Raw genomic sequence first — 11733 nt, forward strand, 5'->3', positions numbered from 1 at the left:
TGGGCTAGAGGAGGACGTTGTGAAACAGGCAGGTGGGCTAGAGGAGGTTCATGTTAGTAAAGAAGATGTGCTAGGAATTCTGAGGAAGTTGAAGATAAATAAGTCCCCCGGGCCTGATGGGATTTATCCAAGGATTCTATGGGAAGCGAGGGACGAGATCGCAGGGCCTTTGGCGATGATCTTTTCATCCTCACTGTCCACGGGTATAGTGCCAGAAGATTGGAAAGAGGCAAACGTCATTCCCTTGTTCAAAAAAGGGAACAGGGATAACCCCGGAAATTACAGACCAGTTAGTCTTACGTCAGTGGTGGGCAAATTATTGGAAAGGGCTCTGACAGACAGGATTTATGGTCACTTGGAAAGGCACAGTTTGATTCGTGATCGTCAGCATGGATTTGAGAGGGGTAGATCATGCCTCACAAACCTTATTGAATTTTTTGAAGAGGTGACCAAACACGTGGATGAAGGTGGAGCAGTGGATGTGGTATACATGGATTTAAGTAAGGCGTTTGATAACGTTCCCCATGGTAGGCTCATGCAGAAGGTAAGGAGGCATGGGATAGGGGGAAATGTGGCAGATTGGATTCAGAATTGCCTGACCCTTAGAAGACGAAGGGTGGTAGTGGATGGAAAATATTCAACATGGTGCTCAGTTACGAGTGGTGTACCACGAGGATCTGTTCTGGGTCCTCTTCTATTTGTGATTTTTGTAAATGATTTGGATGAAGGAGTGGAAGGGTGGATTAGCAAGTTCGCGGACGATACGAAGCTGGGTCATGTTGTGGACAGTGCGGAGGGCTGTTCTAGGTTACAAAGGGACGTTGATAGAATGCAGAGCTGGGCTGAGAAGTGGCAGGTGGAGTTTAACCCTGAAAAGTGAGAGGCGATTCATTCTGGAAGGACAAACTTGAAAGCAGAATACAGAGTTAACGGACAGATTCTTGGCAGTGTGGAGGAGCAGAGGGATCTTGGGATTCATGTTCGCAGTTCCCTGAAAGCTGCCACCCAGGTGGATAGAGTTGTTAAGAAGGCGTATGGTGTGTTAGCTTTCATTAATAGAGGGATTGAGTTCAAGAGCCGTGAAGTTATGCTCCAGCTATACAAAAGCCTGGTTCGGCCACATCTGGAGTATTGTGTCCAGTTCCGGTCACCTCATTACAGGAAAGATGTGGAAGCGTTGGAAAAGGTGCAGAGATTTACCAGGATGTTGCCTGGAATGGAGGGTAGGTCTTACAAGGAAAGGTTGAGAGAGCTGGGGCTTTTCTCTTTAGAACGACGAAGGATGAGAGGTGACTTGATACAGGTGTACAAAATGATCAGAGGTATAGATAGAGTAGACAGCCAGAGACTTTTTCCTAGGGTGGAGGGGACGTAGTTTTAAAGTGAAAGGAGGTAGATATCGGGGAAACGTTAGAGGTAGGTTCTTTACTCAGAGTGGTGGGGGTGTGGAATGCATTTCCGGAGAGGGTAGTGGAGTCGGCCTCATTAGGGGCATTTAAGCGGCTATTAGATAGGCATATGGATGATAGTATAAGGTAACGGTGGAGGTTAGATAGACCTTAGGTTTCAGGTAAAAGTTCGGCACAACATCGTGGGCCGAAGTGCCTGTACTGTGCTGTACTGTTCTATGTTCTATGAATCCCCAAATGATTGCTTTGAAACCTTTCAAAGTGATTGATACAACTGAGTGACTTTCCATTTCAGAGTATAGTTAAGAGTTACCACAATATCTGGTATGGAGGGGTGCGAACATGTTGGAGGACCTGCTCGTGGATCTGCTCCTGGGCCTTACCAAGTTGCCTATAAACAGGTCCAGGTGGTAGACTGTGGAGGGGGTCATAGTTGCCGACAGTACGCTACTCTGAGGTTACAATTCTGCCCAGGTGTCCTTGGAGGGAGAGCAGGCATTGTCCACTAATACTCTTGATGCTTTTAGAGAAAGGTGGGCATCAGAGAGGTGGAGTGCTTAACCACCTTTCCAACTCTGTTTTGATTTAGCTCCCTCCCCTGCACCTTTCATGGTCTGTATTACTCTAAGAGGATTTTCATGTAAACTAATCAATCGGAAAACACAGGTGATTTACTGGTGATGTGAAAAAATATAGTGTTCAGGTGTAACAGCGCTTCTGAATAGAAAAACAGTTAACCACATTGCTGTGGGTTTGGAGTCACATGTCATCCAGACCATAGAAGGCTGGCAGATTTCCTTGCCTAAAAAATACAAAATTAGGAATAGATAGATTTTTAATTGAAAATTGACAACTGATTGAAAGTCATTGTTAGACTTCTTTTTCCAGCTTTTTTTTTTAAAATTGAATTAACCCGGGTGTCTAGAACATTACCTTATTCTCTAGATTACTCGTACTAGACATCACCACACCATCTCTTACTCCCAAATGTCTCATTCCAAAGATACCAAACCTGACAGTGGAATGATCCTTGGTACTGCACTGAATAAAGCACTTACATCTTGGAGCAGAAGAGATTGTTGCTTGAAGTGGAGTCAGAGCACCATGCTGGTAACCTGATTTATTCTTTTCAGGCTCCTGGTCACTGGGGTCAGTTCCACTTGTAGTTTTCATGCTTCCCTTTCCACTTGCCTATCCCTCATCCATTTAGCTAATCATATACACAGCCTTGTCTTTAACTTGCAGCTTCAGTGAACTTATAATCACTTTCATCACTTCCATCTGAGCAATTTCAAAATAATTTTATTTATTTTATTATGTGTACATGTTCTTTGTTTTCCTTTGTTTTATCCCCTTGCTTTTTTAAAAAATACTTTAATGGATATTGTCTTTCAATTATGTTTAAAGAAAATTATCTGAAACATTATTGCCATTAAGTCTGCCTAAATGCTGAGTGTTTCCCACAAGTTCCAATTGTTTCAGATTTCCAGAATGTATAGTACAGTACAACACTAGTGTTTTTTTTTAAAACTAACCACTGCCATTCAAAGTATCAGACAATAGGAAGCAGCCATGACTACCTTCAGCTTAGAATTTCATCAAGGTGATTTCTGACCTACTTACCAGCTGTTTTTCTTGTTTCTCTAAGCCCGCTCTATCTCTGGCTATAGAACGTTGAGTTCCCCTCAACTCTTTGTTCTGTTCTTTTATTATATCTGGAAAGAAATTAAGAGTATTTGGAATAAAATACCAGAATAATCAATAATGCATACTATGAAAAAAAAACTGGGTTGCATTTAGTCAGTCATCTGCCATTACTAGATATCACTGGTTGTGATCATGCAATCCACAGTACAGTACATAATTTAAAATAGATTGAAACCTAGATGAATATAACTTGGCTGAAATAATGCCCTTGTTTTAAAAAAAAGTATTACAATACTAAATAATTCTTCTTTCGTTACAAGTCTCTCTAAATTATATAACCATCCTACTTGAGAGAAGAGTGGGACGGATAACCAGTGGTGTTCAGCTTAAAATTGGTTCCAGGAGGAAACAACTAGTGATGGCTAGATTTGAGACGCTGTGGTTCAGTCATCAATAGTACAATAAGACAAGTGAACAGCATACCATGACATTAGAGATGGACTACCTAGACTGTGTATTAAGAGGGCTGAGCTTCTTCACATTTAGTTCCAGATAATCCTATAAACCAATATCCTATAAAACACTGAATTAGTAGATAATTAACAGGAAACCTAAAAGTGCATGATGTTGGCAACTGTACCATTCTTCATAGTTAAACTACAGCATTTTATCTGCATACGTATGAAGTCATTAATAGCAGTATTCCAAAATTTGTTAGGTTCTGGAAAGGTTCCAGACTGCAAAGTAGCAAATATACTCCTCTAATACAATAAGGAAGAGGGCTAGAAACAGAAAACTATAGGCCTGCTAGTTTGACTTCTGTTGTGGGGAAGGTGTTAAAATTGATCATTGAGGAGAATATAGCAGAGCACGTAGAAAAATTCATGGTAATTGGGAAGAGTTGGCATGGTTGTGTGAAAGTGACTTCTTAGGAGAAAGATGCACTGTTAAAGGAGAGTCTGTAGATGTACTGTACTTTGATTTGAGGAAGTATTTAAGTGCTACATAAAAAAGCTACTGTGCAAAGTAAGATCTCATAGCATAGGGGGTGACATACACAAGATAGAAGATTAGCTAGCTGTCAAAAAACAGAGTATGCATAAGTGGATCCTTTTTCCAATTAGCAGAAGAAGAGTAGAGTACTGCCGGGGCATCAGCTTTTTACAATGTATGTCAATTACTTAGAGGTCAGGAGTGAAAACACAGTAGCCAAATTTGTAGGTGACACAAAGATAGGTACGTAAGCATGCTGTGAAGAGAACACAAGGAAACAATTACTGATAAGTTGAGTGAGTGGACAAAGATCTGGCAGATGGAGTGTATTGTGAGGAAATGAAAAGTTGCTCACCTTGACAGGAAGAATGGACAAATGAAGCGTAGACTGATGTTCTGCAAAATGGTCACCCATGTTCTGCCCACGAAAATGTTCTTGAGCTTCCAGTTACCTGCCACTTTATCACACCATCCTGTTCCCTGGCCAACATCTCTGTCTCAGACTTGCTGCAATGTTCCAGCGAAACCAGAAGAACAACACCGCATTTTCCAGTTGGGGACCTTGCAGCCTCCGGACTCAATATCAAGTTCAATAATTTTAGGGCCTGAACTCTCCCACGTCCTAGTCTACAACCCCACACACCAGGCCTTGTTATCACATAGTCTGCCATTACACACTACTTATTGTTAGCCACTAACAGTCTTCATTAACAGTTATTCAGTCTCCTAGCCAGATCGTTATCCACTCCCTTGTCTGTCCAACTGTTCTTCTCTCCCCTTGGGCTCTATCCCCACCTATCATTTACTCCTTAACCTCTCCCCCCCAACCTGTATTCTGCATATAAACTGGCACTTTACTAGCTACCAACAGTTGTGAGGAAGGATTACTGGAGCCAAAACGTTAACTCTGATTTCTCTTCATGGACACTGCCAAACCTGCTGAGTTTTTCCAGCAACTTATGTTTTTGTTTGTGGAGAACGAAGAAAGTTTATTTAAATGAAGAATGACTGCAGAATTCCAAAGTGTGGAAAAATCCAGGTTTTTTAGTGCACAACTCTCAAAAATTTAGTATGCAAGCAATGAAGAAGACTACAAAGATACTTTTATGTTCAGTTCCTTTCATAACGAAGGAGTGTGAGGATAACAGGGTGTAGAGCTGGATGAACACAGCAGGCCAAGCAGCATCAGAGGAGCAGGAAGGCTGATGTTTCCGGCCTAGACCCTTCTTCAGACCGAAACATCAGCCTTCCTGCTCAGCCTGCTGTGTTCATCCAGCTCTACACCTTGTTATCTCAGATTCTCCAGCATCTGCAGTTCCTACTATCTCTGATAAAAGTAAGGATGCTATGTTTCAGTTTTACAGGGCATTGGTAAGACAACTTTGTATACTGTGGGCAGTTTTGCTCTCCTTATTTAAAGGAAGGATAATAAGTTTTAAAGTGGTTCTGAGGAGGGTTTATTAGATCAAGTTTAGCAGACTTGATAAGGGAGCTTAAGGTAAAGGAACCCTTAGGAGGCAGTGATCATAAGATGACAGAACTTACTCTGCAATTTGACAGGGAGAAGATAGAATCAGAGGTAACAGTATTGCAGTTGAATACAGGCAACCACAGGGGTACGAGGGAGGAGCTGGGCAGAATTGACTGGAAGAGGAGCCTAGCAGGAAAGACAGTGTAACAGCAATGGCAGAGTTTCTGGGAGTAATTCAGGAGACGCAGCAAAAATTTATCCCTAGGCAAAAGAAGCATGGTACAGGGAGGATGAGGCAACCATGGCTGACTAAGGAAGTCAGGGATAGCATAAAAGCAAAAGAGAAAGCATATAATGTGGCAAAGGGCAGTGGGAAACCAGAGGACTGGGAAGCTTACAAAGATGAACCAGAGGGCGACAAAAAAAAATGAGTAGGGAGAAGATTAAATATGAGGGTAAGCTAGCCAGTAATATAAATGAAGACTGTAAGAGTTTCTTTAGATAAATAAAGGGCAAACGAGAGGCAAAAGTGGACATTGGACCACTGGAAAATGACAGTAGAGAGATAGTAGTGGGGAACAAGGAAATGACTGAGGAACTGAATAATTACTTCGCATCAGTCTTCACGGTGGAAGACACAAGTAATCTCCCAAAAATTCGAGAGTCAGGGGGCAGAGCTGAGTAGGTTGGCCATCACCACGGAAAAGGTGCTAGTAAAATTGATTGGCCTGCAGGTAGATAAATCACCTGGACCAGATGGACCACACACCAGAGTCTAAAGGAGATAGCTGAAGAGATAGTGGAAGCGTTAGTGGCGATCTTTCAGGAATCGCTAGAGTTAGGGAGGGTCCCAAGGACTGGAAAATAGCGACCGTGACACCCCTGTTTAAAAAAGGAGTAAGGCAAAAGACGGAAAATTACAGGCCAATTAGCCTAACCTCGGTTGTAGATAAGATTTGGGAGTCCATTGCAAAGGATGAGATTTCTGAATATTGTGAAGTGTATGGTAAAGTAGGGCAAAGTCAGCATGGTTTCATCAAGGGGAGGTCATGCCTGACAAATCTGCTAGAATTCTTTGAGGAAGTAACTAGCAGGGTAGACCAAGAAGAGCCAATGGATGTTATCTACCTGGACTTCAAAAAGACCTTTGACAAGGTGCCGCACAGGAGGCTGCTGAGTAAGATAAGGGCCCATGGTGTTAGAGGCAAGGTGCTAACATGGATAGAAGATTGACAGTCTGGCAGAAAGCAGAGCGTGGGGATAAAAGGGTCTTTCTCAGGATGGCAGCTGGTGACAAGTGGTGTTCCACAAGGGTCAGTGTTGGGACCACAACTTTTCACTTTATACATTAATGATCAAGATGAAGGAACTGTGGGCATTCTGGCTAAGTTTGCAGACGATACAAAGATAGGTGGAGGGACAGGTAGTATTGAGGAGGTGGGGAGCTGCAGAAGGATTTGCTCCTTTTCTAGTAGGTAAATCCACAAACTGCATAAGAAAATTTTCTTGTACACACTTAAATTCCTATCCTTCCAAGCCCTTAACACTATGGCAGTCCCAGTCTAAGTTCGGAAAGTTAAAACCCCTACCATTACCACCCTATTATTCTTACAGATAACTGAGATCTCTTTACAAATTTGTTTCCCTGATTATTTGGAGGTCTATAGTACAATCCCAATAGGGTGATCATCCCTTTTTGATTTCTCAGTTCCACTCAAACAACATCCCTGGACGTACTCCCTGGAATACCCTAAGTACAGCCGTAAGTGTTATCCCTAATCAAAAATGCCACTCCCTCTCCTCTCTTGCCCCTCCTTCTAAACTTCCTGTAGCAACTATACCCTGGAACATTGAGCTGCCAGTCCTGTCCATCCCTGAGCCATGTTTCTATAATCACTACGATATTTTAGTCCTATGTTCCCAACAATGCCCTGAGTTCATCTGGCCTTACCCGTTAGGCCTCTTGCACTCTTGCAATTTAATTTATCAGTCCCAACTCATTCACTGCTTTGCTCCCGCCGGCCTTGCTCCTTTTCCCAACTGCATCAATCTCATACCGATCTCTTTTCTCACCATCTCCTGTGAATTCCTCATTGCCTATAACTGCCACTCCAACTGATCCATGCAATCCGATAGGATTCACAACCAAACACACATCCTCCAGACATAATCATCAGGAACACTGAAGTTCTCCCTAACTCCCACATCCAACAGGAAAAGCACATCACTCTACTAAAGAGATAGTAGGAACTGCAGATGCTGGAGAATCCGAGACAACAAGGTGCAGGGCTGGATGAACACAGCAGGCCAAGCAGCATCATAGGAGCAGAGAGGCTGACGTTTCGGGCCTAGACCCTTCATCAGAAAAGGGGGAGGGGAAGGGGGTTTTGAAATAAATAGGGAGAGAGTGGGAGGCGGATAGAAGAGGGATAGAGGAGAGGATAGGTGGAGAGGCCATCTTTGCACCTTAACAATCTACAGATCCGGAAAATAGCACAGTCTTACTGCTCTAAAAACACTGCTCCAGGTTAACTATAATTTATATTTTTAAAGTTTAATCAAGAGACAGATCTCAAGAAAACAATAAAAAAACCCACACTGCTCAGTATTGTGAATTTACAAAAAAAAAGTTACACTTTTAAAAAAATGCCACTGAGCTGTTCCCTTGCTGTGAGCTCCCCACACAGGTTTCTCCAAGGTCACCTGTGAATTTCACTGTTATTTTCTTAGAATGAACTCCGATGTCCAGAGATACTTTAAATTAAACAGCAGAGGCAGTTAGTTGTGAAAGTTCATGTGGAAGGGACACTGCACCCGAAACGTTAACTCTGATTTTTTCATCACAGGTGCTGCCAGACCTGCTGAGCTTTTCCAGCAACTCCTGTTCTTGTTCCACTCTTTAAATGCTATTATTCTTGGTTCCGACACTGTCTCTTGGGTTCTACACTCAAAAGCCAGGGGCAATATCCTATTTACATTTACCCTGCTTTACCCCATAAGAATTTTGTAAGTTTCAATGAAGTCACCTCCAAATTTCGGCATCTGCAGTTCTTTCGGTTTTTATTTTGTGAAAGTTCATTGCTGATCTGACAGCTGTGCAGGCTCACTGATCTTTCTTTTTTCCACCTCCCACGTAGTACCTGCTCTCTCTCTCTCTCTCTCGCTCTCTCTCCCTGTTTCTCCTTTGTTGGAGACTGCATTAATCTCCACCCAATCCAGTTATGTCATACAGTTTTGGGTGGGGAAACAAGAACAGCACTGGATCTTTGAATAGTCTTAATAACAATATCTAATCAGCTCGTGTAACTTGTATAGAATTGTTTTCATACGATAAGCTATATATTGATGAGGTTTACTACTTTTCTTCTAACACTATAAACCAAATAATGTTTACACACAGTCAAGCAAAGAGGAATGGCTGCATCAATCTTTCTACAAATAGCATTTGCAGCTTCAGATTTGAAATGGAAATCTGTGACAATCACCACTTACAATAGTCTCAATTATGTGACATGGTTGAGTGTATCAGCATGCCAGTGAGTCACCAAGATATGATGACACTGTACCACAGAGTGAAAACAGAAACATTTGGAATCAAAATTATAATCTACTGTCTTAGAGTAAGCAGGTCAGTTTTCAAAACTTATGTTATTCCATGACCTAAATCAATTTCCTGTAGATTGCTAATTAAACCAGACATGATAAAAATATTTCCACATTTTTTCAGCTGATTCTCTTTATAAATTGGATCCACTGCTGATGCCATCAGATAAATCTAAAACAATTATCTCCTGTTTCTTGGATTCTGCATCCTCAGAAGTTATAACAAAAGCATAGGTTTAAAAGAAAAATAGAGCACAGTCAGGTAGCACAGGGGAAGTTTGGCTAAAAAACATGGGCTTCGAGAAGGCTTTTAAAGGAGAAATGTAGACGGATTGAGGAAGTGTATTCCAGGGAGTAGGACAAGGCACTGAAAAGCTCTTATAACAAGAGTGAATGAATTTAATTCAAACAAAAAAGTTAAAGTTATATCAATCAATCAGGATCATGTACAAGACTGGGAAAGGTTTCAGTGATAGCACTAATTAATAAAACCTTCCTGCAAGGGACATTTTGAAAGACAATAATTTAATTATATTCCTTTCCAACAATGTAAAATACCTTCTGAAACTAAGGTCATAATTCTGAACAAAGGAAGCTATGAAGCTGAGAGGGGTATGGTAGATTGGGAAAATACAGATTTGACAGGAGACAGATGGTGCCTGGTTTTGAAGGTACTACACAGTCTACAACATTACACACTTCTCCAAGACAAAATTTTTAAAAAGTGAATCAACAATGGGTAACAAATGTTAAAGACTGCATTAGTACAAATTATATAAACGGTTTGAATATGAGGACCAAATGGAGTATTCCAAAATGTATTAATGATGCAAAACTAGTTGAGAATGTAAATTTTAGGTAGGTGCAATGGGGCTTGGACAGGTTAAGTGAATTCACAAAAACATGACAGATAGAAGCAATGTGATGTAATTCATCTTTGCAAAAAAAAAAGTATTTCTTAAATAGCAAGTTTTTGCAGACTGAGACTTGGGTGTCCTTGTTCATGAGTCACTAAAAGCTAACATGCAGATACAACAATCAATTAAGGCTGCAAATAGAATATTGGATTTCATCATAGGGAGATTTCAGGGCAGAAGTAAAAATGTCTTGTTGCGATTTTACAGAGCCTTGGTGAGGCCATGCTCTAAGTTGTGTACACAGTTTTGGTCTCCTTATCCATGAAAGGATACATTTGTCATGAGGGAGTACAATACATCAGACAAATCACTACGGGATGTTGGGACTGTCTTAGGAAGCTAGGTAGAGGTCACTGGGCTTGTATTCTCTGGAGTTTCAAAAATTTGACTTCATTGAAACTTACAAAATTCTCATGGGGTAAAGCAGGGTAAATGTAAATAGGATATTGCCCCTGGCTTTTGAGTCTAGAACCCAAGAGACAGAGTGTCGGAACCAAGAATAATAGCATTTAAAGAGTGGTATGAGGAGGAATCATTTCATTCCTCTTTGGAATTTTCTACCAGAAAAAGCTATGAAAACTCAACCATTGAGCATGATCAAGTCAGAAACTCAGATTTCTAAATACTGAAGACAATAGATATGGAATTTGGGGATAGTGTGAGAAAGTGCAGGAGCAGACATGGCAGGCCTAGTCCTGCTCTTACGTTGCTACGTTTCTAGTTGGGTAAGGTAGGGTGATAAGTTTGAAGCTATTAATGGGGTGGGGTGGAGGGGGGTGTGAGCAGGTAGCCAATGTGGATCAGTGAAGATAGGGTGATGGATGAACAGAATTTAATGCAGGGCAGAACACCAAGGGTTTTGTTCTTGGATGGTTTGAGAGCCTGAAAGACAGGTATTAGTGCAAAGCAAAGACAAGAATTACAGTAACAGAAGGTCCGAGGAGTCTTTAACATTAAATACTTCCAGAACAGGCATATTCTTCTATACGTATACAAACGGCCAGCAATACATATTTGCATCTCAAGATCTCCAAATTTAACTGGTTCACAAAATTAAAAATAACTACAACTAGCAATAACGAGGTCCCAGAACCTAAGATTTCTTAACAGGATTCTAGTAAGTACAATTAGGGCAACAAATACATTCAGTGCTGACCAAAACTACTGGAAACTATTGACATTTAAGAATTATAATCAAAAGTTTCTTTTAAATTGTCAGGAGAGGTTATGTAGCCCCAGGCCAGGCGGTCCCGGTCCCCGTCCCTACCCCTACCCCAGGTAGCCCTAACCCTATGCCCATCCCTAGACCCTGCCCTGTGTCATGGACTTGCTGCCGCTCACCTTCCGCCGTCTTCTTCTTTCCGAACAGAGACATTTTCCTCTCCCACCGCCGCTACCACCTTGGAAACAGCGACCCGACCGTCACGCAGTCCGTCCCAATGTGAGAGAAAGGAGGAAATGTTTATTCTCCCTGCCGTCTATTTGTGTAAACTTGCTCCGCTTCCTGTTTCCTCTCCACTATATTTCTGTATCCTCCTTCACCTTTGCTTCTTGATCTCCGAACTGCCCTTTCCACCGGCATTGCCGCGCCCCCTGGTGCCGCGGCGGACTATGGGGTTTACCGCGCCCCCTGGTGCTGTGGAGGACTAGAGACGGGAGGCGGGTTTACCGCGCCCCCTGGTGCTGTGGAGGA

At 41.9% G+C, this 11733-nt stretch overlaps 1 protein-coding gene across 1 annotated transcript in view; it reads right to left on the reverse strand.

The window, feature by feature from the left end:
• chmp2ba (charged multivesicular body protein 2Ba) overlaps positions 1 to 11641 on the reverse strand; it is a 24189-nt gene extending 12548 nt beyond the window's left edge. The window contains exons 1-2 of the mRNA XM_048602881.1: positions 11382 to 11641; positions 3033 to 3124 (exon numbers count right to left, since the gene is read on the reverse strand). Coding sequence (XP_048458838.1) covers positions 3033 to 3124; positions 11382 to 11415 — 126 coding nt within the window. The 5' untranslated portion in view covers positions 11416 to 11641. The remainder of the gene's footprint in view (positions 1 to 3032; positions 3125 to 11381) is intronic.
• Between the last annotated feature and the right edge of the window lie 92 nt (positions 11642 to 11733).

Source organism: Rhincodon typus, chromosome 11, assembly GCF_021869965.1.
Source record: "Rhincodon typus isolate 14 chromosome 11, sRhiTyp1.1, whole genome shotgun sequence".
In the NCBI taxonomy this organism is placed as follows: Eukaryota; Metazoa; Chordata; class Chondrichthyes; order Orectolobiformes; family Rhincodontidae; genus Rhincodon; species Rhincodon typus.